Genomic DNA, 15,498 nt, shown 5'->3' with positions numbered 1-15,498 from the left:
AACAGATGTTAGTTTTGTATTTTCATATTCACATGTAAAGACTTTAGAATGTGATTCCTGGCAGATCGTGACTGGGCTTATTACTAAATACTCAGGGCATAGTGATACAAAGAAACACTTTATTTTGATTCTAGGAGCTGATGATCTTGGTAACAACCCTTGATAAAGAAGACACATTGCACAGGCTACTGTTATCAGTCATTCAGGGATTACCTAGCCCTAGAGAAAGTGAAGCAGTTTAGGAGGGTTGGTTATTCTACTGAACATCATAATTTAATCATAATTTAATCATCAAATATGCTGATTAAATTCACAGGTGGCAGTTATATTCTAGAAAACTGGAATCACATTCAGAGTGATCTTGATCACTGAAAACATTCTTTTAAAGCAGAGCAAAATTAAAGGTGAATTTCGATATTATACTTAAGGACAGAAGAGCAATAAAGATATACGAAAAAAAGAACTAGCCAGATGGAAGGATAACTCTTGCCTTCGTCATCCAGTAACTAAAGTTTAGAAATGAAGAAACAAACTCATCATTTAATAGTGAGAAAATTGCTCTCCTCCTGTCCTTTCTGCCTTCTGAACAAGGGCAGACAGTCCAAGCCCATTCCCTCCTCCTGCCTTATATCCTAGTGATTCATCTGGGATGACTTTACCCTCACAGCGCTTATATCCAGTGTCTTCCATTTAGTTGGCTTGAGAATATCAGTTTGCTGCTCTTTTATATTCCCAGCAAACATCCTGTGATCACTGTGCTAATTCATCTCTCTTCTCTCTCCTTTGTAATCTAATCTCCTGTTCCTGATTTCCAATTACTGCTAACAACAGTGGCAAAAGACAGATTCCTCAGAACCATAGTGATCACAAACTGAATAATACATGTTACAGTTGGGGAGGCGGGAGAGGAGTGCGATAGTCCGTCAGTCTCATTCCATCATTTAAGATCTACACGGGGCCTTATCTTTATATGTTTATTAAAACACTTGTATGACAACAAACCCTGTGCCAGGAACAGTGCTTAATGCTGTGCATGCTGAACTTATTTAGTTCTTACCACAGTCCTAAGAGGTAGGTCCGGTGGGTAACGAAGCTCCGTTTACAGACGAAGTTCCCAGGAGGTCGGGCCACTTGCCCATGTGACAGTGCTGGCTGGTAAAACGCATCCTGAAGTCTAACAGTCTGGCTCCAGACTGAGGCTGCATACCTCACCGCCCCTCATGCTGTCTTGCCACCAAGACAGAGGCGGAGTGTTGGTCACAGCAGCGAGGCAGGAGGGAATTGGAGAGTCTGTGGGCAACGGTAAAAAAATCTTGAAATGGCTGGCTGATGGCTCTTGTTGAGAGCATTAAAGGGATCTGGGCTGTGCAGTTTAGCGAGGAGTAAACACAAGGAGTTAGTTAGTTGGGTTTCAAATGTATAAAGGATGTTTTTTTTGAGAGAGAAAGAGAGGCCAAGAGCACAAGTGGGAGAAAAGGGAAAGAAATTGTCTCCTCCATTGCGGGGCTTGATCTCATGACCCCAAGATCATGACCTGAGCTGAAACCAAGAGTCAGATGCTTAACTGACTGAGCTACCTAGGTGCCCTAAAGGAATTTTGAAAGAAAGATTCTATTTATTTACTGGAGAGAGAGAGAGAGAGAGAGATTGCACATGCGCACACACATGAGCAGAAGGGAGGGGCAGAGGGGGAGGGAGAAGTGTGGCCCAAGACGGGGCTGGATCCCAGGACCCTGAGATCATGACCTGAGCTGAAGGCAGACGCTTAACCGACTGAGCCACCTAGGTGTGCCTCTTAAGGAATTTTTTGAAGAAAATAATGTTCTGTGTCAGTTGAAGACTATATGTGAAAGGATGTGCAGAGAGTGAGCCCAATCAGGAGCGCTTCATGTGCGGTTGGGGGAGTCATGTCTTGCCATCAAATCTAAGGAATACTAAATCGGGAGGCTGTGAAGGTTTGGCAGTGGAGAGAAGTCGAGAATGGGTTACTGTTCAGGGCGGCTGTGGTTCAGTTGACTGTGATATAGTTTAATTTGAGCCAATACCTTTCTTCGTTCTTAATCTAATGTTACCTAAGATGGCAATAGAGTTTTAGAACCAAAGACAGGTAGTTGAGCTCTGTATCTTACAGATAAGGAAACAGAAAGTAGACGTGTGTTGTCATAGGACTGCCTGCTAAGGGCCAGAACTGAGTTTTGAACCCAGGTCTCCTGAACACTGTGTCCAGAGCTCAGGCTGCTTTTCCGGGCCAGGTGGTAGGGAGGGGGTCATCGTCACAGAGGACAGTATTTTGAGCATTGCTGTTTAATACAGTGCGATTGCTGTGTACCGAAGGGGGGAGGGGGTGTAGGTTTCACTGATTTACGAAATGCCCTTTTTCTTTGTGTAGTATGAACCCAGAGGACCTGGTCGGCCCTTGTACCAAAGAAGAATCTCATCTAGCTCAGTCCAGCCTTGTTCTGAAGAAGTAAGCACTCCTCAAGACAGTCTTGCTCAGTGTAAAGAGCTTCAGGACCATAATAACCAATCTTCTTTCAACTTTTCATCCCCGGAATCCTGGGTAAACACCACCTCATCTACCCCCTATCAGAACATTCCGTGTAATGGATCCAGCAGGACAGCTCAGCCCAGAGAGTTGATCGGTAAGATGGAGTTGGTGGGTTCTTCAAACCACAGTTGTAACTGTCCGCTCCCGGATACTGGAGTCCTTCTTCCGCTCCTCCGGCCCCTGTTGACATTATTGTCTTGGGATAATTTTGGATGCTCATAGCCCATGGGTGTGTCTCAGGCATACAGTGTTAATTTAATTCAGCACTACGTTGAGTCCATGTTTATGCTCTGGAAGGGGAGTAGATCTATCTCTGGGAGCTCATCACTTTGATCATTTTGACCTGTGGATGAATGAAAGAAGTCGTGGAATTTAAACTGTATTTCTAAATAGAGTCACCTTTGCTTGGGAGAAGTTTGTTTTTTGGCTTTTGATCAACTCCCCCCCCACCCTAGCCTCTCCCCAGGATTGGGGTGGGAGGAGTTTGTTGGGTCAGCATCAGTTTTTAAGGATTTATTGTCAATAAAGTCCTTGACAGTTTGCTACACAGTAGAGTTTGGCCAGGAGAGAAACTAATAAAGTCCAACATTTTGAGATCTAGAAATCTTGTGTTTATTCCTTGTATTCTGATGGACTGAGAAATCCGAGACTAAAGAGGGGGAAGAAAGAAAGACATAGAAAGGCATTGGAATGGCCCTATACTGTATAGTTCAGTGAAGTCTGAAGTCTTTAGCCTTGAATGCAAGTAAATGCACTTTTATCTTCCCTCTTTTTTTTTTTTTAATATTAAATGTGAGGAAACAAATGGTATTATTTGAGTTCTCCAACCTGTAGCCTTCTCTTTGTAGGCTGTAGACATTGATTTTTGCGAATAAGTCTGTGATCTCTGTTGGATGATTTTCTGCCCTGGTGGCATCAACCTTTGTATTTGAATTTAATTTTGTTCATCTTTAGAATGTGAATCTACTGTTTCTGTAACTGGCCCATTTTTGAGTATGTGCCATGTAAGCATATTTTTAGAACAATAGACATAGTAGGACAAAAGCATTAGAAAGATTTTGGTTTTGTTTCCTGGCAAGAGACATTGTTGTCATTTTAATTTTTAAACGTTCATGAATACCTACAATGTATATAAGCAGCTGCGTTTTTGCTGAGGTTCCTTTATCATTTTAAAGGTGTGACATACATTCGCTCATATTATCATACCTGAATTTCTTGAGAAACATCTCAATTACAAATCAGTGATAAGGGCTTTTTAATTTTAGTTGTTTTGTTTATTATCATTTATTTTTAAATTATAATTTAGTTTTTATTTTTAAATTATTTTTAGTTTAAAAAATTTAAATTTAAATTCAGTTTATTCAACATGTACTGTATTATTAGTTTCAAGGGTAGAGTTCAGTGATTCAGCACTTGCACAGAACACCCAGTGTTCATTACATGTCGTGCCCTCTTTAATACCCGTCACCCGGTTACCCCATCCCCCACCCCTCTCGCAACCCTCAGTTTATTTCCTAGAGTTAAGAGCCTCTTGTGGTGTGCTTCCCTCTCTGTTCTTCTCTTATTTTATTTCTCCTTCCCTTCCCCTGTGTTCATCTGTTCTGTTTCTTAAATCCCACTTATGAGTGAAATCACATGGTATGTGTCTTCCTCTGACTGACTTACTTCAGTTAGGATAATACATTCTAGTTCTGTCCGTGTCATTGCAAACAGCAAGATCTCATTCTTTTTGATGGGTGAGTAATTATTATAATTTATTTTAAAGACAACATCCTTTCTCTCTCTTTTTTTTTTTCTTTCCACCTTAAATTGTAGGGTAAGTTTTGGCCCAAACCAGTAAAAACCTGACTTGAACTGATAAGGAAGAAAGTTTTTAAATAACTGTCCAAAGCACATGTCATTTTATGGGGTCCTTTCCACAAATACAGTGTTATTATTTTGTCATAACTAGCAGACAAATTGTAGTATTCTTTACCTGAAAGTAACAGTTAAGTGTTAAAAAAATGAACTCAAGACCACGAGTTTCCTGAAGCACAACTTCCTGTCCATTAGTATTTATTTATTTATTTATTCCTTTTTAGAGGAATGCAGCCTTAGGGGGATATCAGAGGGAAAATAGTCCCCGTGCGGGCAACTTCTTTCTGAAGTTTGAGACTTATTCAGTTAAAGAAAACTGTTCATATCGAATTGGTTTGGTATTTAAAAGTGGTCATTGTGTCTGATGTGGTCATATTTTCTCCACACTTGAAAGCCTGAGAGCAGAGAATTATATCTTTGACTTTTCTGAACTTTGGAGTTCCTGTTTTGTCACTGATCACACGTCCCACTCTTGGAGAGTATCTGCCGAGGAAGAAGATAATCAGATAGGTTTTGTGTGCTTCAGGAGCTGGGGTCGTAGGCAGGCTGGTCACACTGCTCAGCCTTTATACCCAGAGGTGTCCCCCCCCCACCCCCGCCCCAGGGACGCTGCATACTTCATCAGACATTCTCTAGTGATGTTTGGGTGAAAATGTAAGATTAGCTAGAGATCTGCACTTTGAAAAAGATCATTGGGTGTCAGATTAGTGATGCTGTTAAAGCACAGTTTCTCTTCTTTGGAGAATGTGTGATAAGTCACATTAATAGAGATCTCAGATTTGTGGTTCATTAAGTGTATAGGCATTAGGTGAAACTGCCTCTGGGCTTATTTTATAAGTATTAATTATTTAGTTGAAAACATTTTATACTCTAATTATATTGTCACGAAAATGAGAGCATGGTTAAATAAATCTTAGTGAATAAGAACAGTAAGTTTTTGAACAACCAATAAAATATGTTATAGTAGCTAGTACAGGCCACTGTTATAGTGAAATGTTTGGCTTTTTTTTTTTTTTAATGTTTCAGGTTTTTATTTAAATTTTAGTTAACATACAGTGTAATACTTGGTTTAGGAGTAGAATTTAGTGATTCATCATGAAATGTTTGTTAAACTAATGCTCTTAAAAGTAATTGTTTTACAAAATCCGTGATATCATCAATGGACAAGTGAGAAATGTTCTAAAAATATGTTAGGTGGCTTAAGCTAATTTTTAAAAAAGATTTTATTTATTTATTTGACAGAGAGAGACACAGCGAGAGAGGGAACACAAGCAGAGGGAATGGGAGAGGGAGAAGCAGGCTTCCTGCTGAGCAGGGAGCCCAATGCGGGGCTCAATCCCAGGACCCTGCGGTCATGATCTGAGCCAAAGGCAAACGCTTAACAACTAAGCCACCCAGGCACCCCTTAAACTAATTTTTTAAAAAAGATTTTATCAATTTATTTGACAAAGAGAGCACAAGTAGGCAGAAAGGCAGGCAGAAGGAGAGGGGGAAACAGGCTCCCTACCAAGCAGAGAGCCTGATGCGGGACTTGATTCCAGGACCCTGAGACCATGACCTGAGCCAAAGGCAGAGGTTGAACCCACTGAGCCACCCAGGCGCCCCTTAAACTAATTTTTAAAAAGATGTTATTTATTGGGGTGGGGGTAGAGTGAGAGAGAGCATGAGCAGTGGAGGGAGAGGGTGAAGCCGACTTCCTTACTGAACAGGGAGCCTGATGTGGGACTTGATCCTAGAACTCTGAGATCATGACCTGGGCCAAAGGCAGACTCTTAACCAACCGCCTGAGCCACCCAGGTGTCCCTAAACTAATTTTGGACAATGTTATGAATTTTTAAAAAACATTCTATTTATTTATTTGTTTTTAAAGAGAGAGAGAACACAACCTTGCAAGCAAAGGGCAGGTAGAGGGAAAGGGAGAGAATCTCAAAACTCGAGCTGAGCATGGAGCCCAATGTGGGGCTCTATCCCATGACTCTGAAATCATGACCTGAGCCAAAATCAAGACTCAGATGCTTAACGAATTGAGCCACATAGGTGCCCCTAAACAAATTCATTAATTTCTTAAGTTTTAAGGTAGTACTATGAAATTAGCATGTTGATTCAATGAAATGCTAAAACTAAAAAATGTATTTTCACTTTACCATCTCAGTGCACAAATAGATAAATAATAAACATAGGGAAAAGAATCCATAAATATCTGTTCAAAAGACATGCAAATTAGAGCTACAACAAGATATTTATTTATAAAATAGGCTAAGACTGAAAACAAAAAACAAAAAACCACCAGTGTTGTGACGGGGTAGGGAAATGGGCAAGCATTGTTGGCAGAGTGTATGTAGGCATATCTGTCTGGGGGGACGTTTGGCTGTAGTTAATGAAAGCTGTAATTATGTATATACCTTGGAACTCAGGCATTATACTTCTAGGGGTTTATCGTAAGGAAATAGTCATGAATATTTAGAAATATTTGCTTATAATATCACAGTATTATCACAGTATTTAAAGGTGTGAAAAGTTGAATATAATCCAAATTTCTAAAAGCCAAAGGTTACCTAAATAACTTATGAAATATCTGTGTTATATGATGTCTTTAGGAAGAAGCACACCAGGTTAAGGCTTATCTCTGGTAGAGGAGAAGGTGAATGACTTATTTTCCTCTTTGACTTTTTCTGTAGTTTCCAAATTATCCTCAGTGAATATGTATAATCCAGTACAGTGTTAGTGAAGAGGGGCAGCATTTGCCACCCTCAAGTAGGGCTTTTTGGCGTTAACGATTATTTTAGGCTGATTATTTTTAAGAAACTATAGACACAGAAGCTCTGAAAACGGGGTGAGAGTTACCATTTTGTAAGAGAGATGTACATTTACAAGGGAAATCTCTATTTGTAAGAGTATCTCCCTTTCTGTACCAGGAAGAGGAGGAGGATTCTAAATTTCTGGAAAGTATACCTGGAGAAAACAACAGCTGACCCTTTAACTTAACCCTGCATAACAACTTTTCCCCTTGTTCACTGGGCCTTTCCTGGTAACCTTGCATAACTGCCCTCTACCCCCAACATCTTTTGCCTTTAGCTGGAGATGTTATTTTAGTTGCTGGGTTGGGCCATTTCAGGGAGTTATTCAAGTTTCCTGGCTCTCCCTCAGTATATAGAAGGTGTACATGTTTATTAAACTTTTGTTTGTTTTTCTCCTGTTAATCTGTCTTAATATAGGGGGTGTCTCAGCTAAGAACCTACAAGAGTAGAGGGAAAATTATTTTCCTCCCCCTACTTTAGTTAAACCTTTAAAATATTGAAAAAAGCCGTGTTTAAAAAACAGGTCTTGGTTTAGTGGACAATAAAATTAGGGAAGAGTGGAGTCGAATCTTAAAGGATGTTAAGAATCAGGCAAATTACCTACAGGAAATGTGAAGAAAAATTTATAGCCATTTTTCCTCCACCATATTCTGTGTTTACTTATATATTATAAGAAAAGAGGGCATTCTTAAGAAATGGAATCCAGGGACTCCTGGATGGCTTAGTCGGTTAAGCCTCTGCCTTCAGCTCAGGTCATGATCCCAGAGTCCTGGGATGGAGTCCCGAATTGGGCTTCTTGTTTGGCGGGGAGCCTGCTTCCCTCTCCACCTCTGCCTGCCTCTCTGCCTGCTTGTGTACTCTCTCTCTCTCTTTCTCTCTGACAAATAAATAAATGAATGAATAAATAAATAAATAAAATCTTTACGAAATGAAATCCAGTGTTACTCTTACTTAAGTTAATCATAAGAGCTGTTTGATCAGAAGTCCACATATATAGATCCTTTCTGTTTAAGAAAGAACATGTATGTTCTCATTTTCAAAGTTGAGCAGTTACTATAATAAATATCACAGTGTGTACATGTAAAACAGATTTTTGAAGCAAACCTTCGGCTTTGACCTCTAGTTTTTATATGTTAGCTATTCTTGTTTACGTAGTTAATTCTTTTGCAAGTGTAATTAATGATTTGATTAGATGTGCTGTGATTTCAACATTCTGTGGCAGAAGTGGTCCGTCCTCGTGGCTATACTGTCACTGAGTTCCTGGAGATGAGAACCAGTTGTGACACCGTGAGCCGACGAGATGCACGGATGTTGCTGGGCGTGCCCTCAAATCCTCATTACTGTTCTCTGCTTTTAGTTCCACCCAAGACCGTCAAACCCCCTGAGGATCAGCTGAAGTCTGAGAACCTCGAGGTGTCCAGTTCCTTCAACTATAATGTGCTGCAGCATCTCGGCCAGTTCCCCCCTCTCATGCCCAACAAGCAGATCGTGGAGTCGGCCAACAGCAGTAGCCAGCAGAGCTCTGGGGGCAGCAAGCCCGCCATGTCTTATGCCAGTGCTTTGCGGGCCCCTCCCAAGCCCAGGCCCCAGCCTGAGCAGGCCAAGAAGAGTAGCGACCCTCTGTCTCTGTTCCAGGAACTTAGCCTGGGGAGCTCATCAGGCAGCAATGGCTTTTACTCCTATTTTAAATAATCACTTTTTTTTCCCCTCAAGGGAGAATGTTTTAATTTCTGTTTGTATCAGTAGAATTAAGATAGTTGGACTTCATCTATAGATGCACAGTTCCCTTTGTTTTAATATTAAATATGTTCTCACTTACTTGCTTTGCTGCTAGACTTGCGACTAATTTTTTAAAAGTCTATTCCATTATTTTGCATTTTTGACGTGAGTCTTTTGACAGCTTTTATGTAGAATAAAAAATATTTTTAAATTTGTGTATTGTTACATATGTTTGCATCAAGCTAGCAGCTAAGAGGTTAATTGTGCAACTATAAAAAAAAAAGAAAAAAAACTTTGTCTAAAATGTATTTAAAAAGAAAAAAAATTGTAAGTAGCATTTACATTTATTCAATAATATTACCATATGCTGGGTTTCTGTACCAGAAATGGCCAGTTGATGTACAAATGTATGTTATTTTTGCTTAAATTCATTTAAAATTTTTTAAAATAAAGGGGCAGCATCTTCTAAATACTTTAAGTTTTATCAGCTTTTTTTTTTTTTTTTTTTTTTTTTGGTGACAAGATGCTGCATTCTAAAACTTTTATAGTTTTAGACTATGTATGATGTGCTGTTGTAATCTCCATCCACTGTAGGATAGAGTTAAAGGCATTCTTTGCAGGTGTATTTTGTATGCCACTGTTTTTTGTAACATGAAAAAACATTGGCATATTTAGTTATTTTTTGGACAAGCTATACTTCAAGCTTGTTTTTAACGTTAATTTGATAGTGTGTGTGTGTTTTTTTTTTTAAACAAATCATGAAGCTGAAAAATTTTTAGGATTGTTGGTGCTTAGTAGACTTGATAACTATTTTAAAAATGCGTGAATTTAGTAAAATCCTTTTTTTCTCACTATGCATGTGTAAATGTTTGTAATCTGGCTTCCCCCCCTCTCCAGTGGTATAAAGAATTGTACCGCTTTAAGGTTTGTTTTTTTTTTTTCCCTCCAGTAAAAATTTTGGTACCTTATTTGATGTTTACATTAAAATGTGACATTATATATGGCAATTCCAATATTTTGCTAACTGTTTTGTTTGAGGACATCATTAAAAAGAAATATAATGTTTGTCCAAAATGTATCAAAATTCATCAAAATCTGGGGCAAAAAACTACCCTTGTTTTTCATGTCTTTTGATTCTCATAAAATAACCCCACTGAACTTGTATAAAAACATAAAATTTAAATAGCTATCTTAATTATCCTACAGTCTAAAAATTGTTTTGAATGAACTTTGGTAAAATCCAAAGGAAAACATTTACCCTCTTGAAACTTGTGGTCTTGTAACACATTTGAAACAATGCATGTCCTTATTGTTTTCCTGATTTGGTAGTACTACTTTTCTACTTCAGAGATATCTTGAAACTACAATATAACTTTTTTTTTTTAAAATAAGATAAGGTTGGAAAACATTGCTAATGAACCAATGGATCCCGATGATCCTTTCCAAAATAGTTTTTTGGAGGACTACTTTGAATAGGCCATCCTGTATTCACAGTACATTTTTAAAATGGGGTTGAAAAGGACCAGGAGTACAGAAAACTCCTTGCATCTCTTCTGGGTCTGGAGTTCAGTTGCTGGCGGCCAGCTACAGCGCCCCCCCCCCCCCATCATCCTCAGACAGTTTAGGAGAAGAGAATGCCTTGAGTTCAAGGTTAGCGAGTCTGCAGGACAAACAAAGAGCACCTCCATTCTTCCGATCTGTCCTTCTGCTCAGAGTGGGTGCCCGTCATTTGCCTGTGGCTTTCCGTCAGGGGCCACGAGTCCTCGTGTGAGGCAGCAGATGGAGACGTGTCGACTGCAGACGTGTTAATGGTTAGTATAAATCACGGTTGGAAAACAGAGTCGGCAAGTTCCAGCACCACAGTTTTCTCTGGCTGATGTCAGACCGCCGCATTGACCTAGGTCAGATTTTGCTCGAGATAACTTTAGTCACAAGAAAAGAAGAAAATGTTTCGCCACATAGCTATGTATTTCCGATTCTCTGACGAAACTCAAGACTAGCCCAAACGAAGATTAGATCTCCCTGATGTGAGGATGTCTGTGAGAAATCGTTTTTTTCAATGGTGATGATTTTCTCTCCCCCCCAACCCCCCAGCAGAAATGTTTGGGAGCGTTTGAGAATAGGAAGACAGAACTGGCACACGTCAGGGCTTTCAGATAATCCTTTGCTGTGGAGTGATTGCCTGATTTTCGGTTTTCCGTTCTTGAACCTTTAAAAAGCATCAGTTTGAAATTATTTGTATTTATAGTTAACGAGGTCAAGGGCATATCCCACCGCTTTACATAAATACACCGACACTGGAAGCTTTGGATAAGGAAGCTGCGAAGTCGTTGTGGCAGCCTTGTTTCAGCAGTTATTTCCAAAAACACTAGAGATAATAGCTGCTTATCCGTCCCCTGTCTGCTGTGTCCAAGTGGCCCTCATTTCCTTACTGTTCCTGCAGCCAGTCAAGGATTCGGATATCGTTTTCATCTACTACCTTTTTAGATTCTGCCTCGAGTGCGTGTTCTAGCACACCTGCCCTTCCTCAGCTTCACTTAATGCCATCTTCCCAACCATAAATAATGGTTCTGAGCAAGTCTTACTGCAGGAATCACTAAATTTCTCTTGCAATGAGGCGTGACTTCTGAGGGCCGTTCATGCTGTCTGGGTATTACTTAGGTAGTATTAGCCAGTACCCACAAAGCAGAGTTAGAAACAACTTATGTGCTGGGTTCAACCTTAGAGTTGAGATGGAACTTTTTTTTTTTTTTTTTTAAAGAAACCTTGATGTTAACACTTGGATGATACCAACTATTACCAGCTTCCTTTTCTTCCAGAATAGATTTCTTTTCAGTGAAGTTAATTGTTCACACGATGTCTTTCTACTTCTTTGTTCTTCATATCACTCTGAGGTTTTCCTTTTTCTTGCCAGAATCTTTTTTTTTTTCATCTCACTTTTTCAGTGCTACTTGAGATTTTCTTTTTTTTTTTTTTTTACCTTAAAGAAATTCTTTTGGGTGATAGCACTTGTAGAGTATCTATGTTCAAGATTTTTCTCCTGATCTAAAAATGAATTTTTGTTAAGGTTAGAAGAAAGAAACTCATTCAGTGTAACGTGGGTGTTTTCTGGTGTGTTTTTAAAAGGGGTTTTGGCTGCCAATTTGGCACACACTTTGCCAAATTGTTTTAGCAGAGCTTTGTTTTTGATTAATCAGTAGTTAATTATTGACCATTTAAACTAACATGACCTTAATTTTCCTTTCCTCAGACAGATAGGCTTTCTATGCAGGTCATTTTGCATATATGAAATAACAAACTGCTTTGTGTGATTTTTTTTTGTGAGAGATTCTAGAATAAGTTCAGGTTCAGTGTAAACATCAGTTGGTCTTTTCAGTTCAAAGAATTGCAGAATAAGTAAAATAAGCAGAATTCCCACTGAATAAGCATTACCTAATTAAACATAGCAATCTCCAAGACCCATTTGCGAAAATAGTTTCTTTGTTTATGGAGGCATTGAAATTGCTGAGAAAGCTAACTGAATTTCCTCACTTTGAGATAATTAATATATGGTATTATCTTGCTCTAGTGTAGTTACCTGACATGTTTAATATTTTTCATGTATATACATCTTAAGAGCAAAACTGTAAACATAGAAGAATGTATCTCTAGCCACCTTGGCTAGAGAGAGCCACCCTTGCCTGAGAGCCAGGGGTGTGAAAAAACTGTTTCAAGTTAAACTTTAGATATCAGCTGTTGTTCTTAAGAAAATTAGATTTACTGAAATAGTCATTTAAAAAGACACACCGGTTAGATAGCATTGTTTCATATCAGAGTTGTCTCTGAAAAGGGAGTCCCAGAAAAAGTATAAAAATACAAGATTAAAACTTTAAATATATTGAGACATACAGATTGCTGCCTTAAAATGTAATTTAGGCTACATCCGTTGGTTTTTTTTTTTCCTTCTAGCTCCACAAAGGTAGTAATTTGTCCTTTATGATTAACCAGACATCATTTCTTATGAGCCATCCCCCACCCCGCCCCCGCCAACAATACAAAAACCCTTAATTTCTACCACCACCCTCCGTGTCTGCCTAAATCTTGGAATTAAATGTGTTAACCTGATTTTCCTCTCCCCTCTTTGCCATCTGATCCACAAACTACCCAGCAATTAGGAATAATGGCTAATGTTCTATGATTTCTTGTTCAAAATATCACGTAGCGATGTCCATCATATTATAAAGATACGGTCATGAAAGAGTACGTGGCATGCTCGTCTTCAGAGTTCTCATATATTGGGCGTCTTGCCTTTCCCTTCTACTTGAAGTTGGGTATTTATTTGCTGAGATTTCACTGTAAAGCTGCTAAATTCACACTTAACTACTTTCATACATCTGTTCAATTAGCAATCGCAAGACCATTGTTAAAAGGAGTGAATCTTACTAACGTTTAACATTCTTATAAGACACGTTCAGAAAATGTATTGTTAACTACTTTAAACTAGAATATCAAACATTAAAAATAAGACATTTTTAATGTAACATTTGAAATTTTTGAAATGATGGAAAAAATATCTAATTTGGAATAAACTTCAAGGAAACAGTCACAGGAGTTTCTAAATTTTTTTGAAGGGAGAGATCTGATAGAAGAATCTAGACTTAGTAATGTAAGCTGCGGTTAAACCCCAAACCCAGTTATATAGTTGTCTGAAGCTTCTAAAACTGGAGCGTGAAGGAAACCCAGAGACATTCATACACGTATAGTTTCAGCAATCAGTATTAGACCAGACTTTATTTGCAATTTGTTCAACAGAGAGATTTTATTTTGATACAAATATTAAGCATAAAGCATAGTAAGTTTTAAATATAATTCTATGAGTTCATTAAACGATATTATGGAACTTTCATTATGTTCTTGGGGTGTCTTTTTAGCTATTTCTGCACCTCATATAGGAGGCCTCTTCTGTATTCCGTTTTGTATACTAGCATGTGACTGCCTGCCTTAGAACTATGTCTAGGAGGGGAAATCGATATTACTTTAAAAAATACTTGGTTTTTGCAAATAAATTTTTTCATTAATACCTTTTTTGATACTTGAGAAGTGTAGGGGATGGAAGGGGTAGCCAATGACATAGCTTTAACACAGAAGTCCACCAGTAGTATCTGTTTAAAGATCTGTCTTATTTTAAGATTCTAGAAGCTCGAGAAGGGAGGAGCAGTGGTTCTCAAACTTCAGCTAGCATCGGAGTTACCTGGGATCTTGCTGAAACACAGACAGATGGCTGGGCCCTGGCCTGCAGTTTCTGATCCCAGGCTGAAGCCTCATCATTTGCACTTGCAACAAGTTCTCAGGTGACGCTGATGCTGCTGGTCCAGGACCCACACTTTGAGAACTGCTGGTCTAGAGAAAATCCGATGGTCTTTCTAACCGTGCATGTCTTTGCTCAGTGTAAACAACTTACCATGTGAGAAGGTTTTAGCAGTTATGATGTCATGAGTGGAACATTCATGGAGAAAGATCTCTGTGGAGTGACGAGAGCCTCTGGGTTGGCCGCCGCCATCCCTCCCCCGCATCGCCCACCCCCAATACAGTCTGTGCTACTCTCCTGCGTTAGGGTGCAGGAGCTCGTTCATTTCTAGGCCGAGATTGGTTTTGTGTACCCTGCAGCCTGGGCTTTGTTCTAGAAGCTGTGCATCTGTTTGGTGGGCTTAGCGTTGGTCTTGGTCCCTACACGTGGAGATGAGAATTGTGAAAGGGAGCCATCCGAGTGTCACGGTACAGGAGGCCCGGTCCTAGGATGGCAGTGATGTGGAGCATTAAAAACAATAAGTAATCCCCAAATAATGTGTTTGTGGTTTTTACAGCTTTTGGGGGGGGGGTGTGGGCTGTGGGGCTTCGAAGGCAAAGGATTTGCTTTTCAAATGATGCGTTTCTCAGGTTAACAAAGTTACGCTGGATTCCCTGCCAGCAAGCATTAGGGGAGCCTGAAGTGTTGTAGATGGCAGAAAATTGGTGATTGTCTCTGATTCCTTCCCTACTTAAAACAAATCTACATATGTTTGCAACAACAGTCTGGGGGGATCCACACCGACGAAGCAGGAGTTATTCATAAACCATAGGTGCGTATGTATGAGCAAGGTATTTTTGAGCAAGAAACTGAGAAAGTCTTTGGATATTTAAAAAATTTCTATATTATTGTCGTTGGTAATGTTCCCCCCAGACTGCAGCTTGAGGGGTATTGGGCTCTGACTCTGGCTTTTAGTTTGGCTTTGAATTTACTGAGATACTAGAAGGAGAAAAAAAAGTACTTCAAAAGCAATAGAGTTCTAGAATGACTTAGGTGTAGAAGTACCCATGATAAGCATCAGAGAATGCACAGCTTTGGAATTCTTCAACCACAGCACTTCCTCCTTGAAAGGCTTGATTACCCTTCCGCGGGAATTGTGTCCACGTTCAGCACAGTTTCCTTTGTCCGTGTCCAGCCCACAGGAAGCTCTGGCTGATTCACATTTGGCTTTGCATGATGCCGTGTATGCAAAGACCTCTCTCTTCCCAGGTTGAAGTCCCAACCTGTGGGTTCCACCTGAGAATGTTTCT

At 39.4% G+C, this 15,498-nt stretch overlaps 1 protein-coding gene across 1 annotated transcript in view; it reads left to right on the top strand.

The window, feature by feature from the left end:
• HELZ (helicase with zinc finger) overlaps nucleotides 1-15,262 on the top strand; it is a 169,419-nt gene extending 154,157 nt beyond the window's left edge. The window contains 2 exon segments of the mRNA XM_047706136.1: nucleotides 2,390-2,642; nucleotides 8,561-15,262. Coding sequence (XP_047562092.1) covers nucleotides 2,390-2,642; nucleotides 8,561-8,895 — 588 coding nt within the window. The 3' untranslated portion in view covers nucleotides 8,896-15,262.
• Nucleotides 15,263-15,498: the final 236 nt, after the last annotated feature.

The sequence above is a fragment of the Lutra lutra genome, chromosome 16 (genome assembly GCF_902655055.1).
Source record: "Lutra lutra chromosome 16, mLutLut1.2, whole genome shotgun sequence".
NCBI lineage: Eukaryota > Metazoa > Chordata > Mammalia > Carnivora > Mustelidae > Lutra > Lutra lutra.
This window is presented reverse-complemented; position numbering and strand designations above follow the sequence as displayed.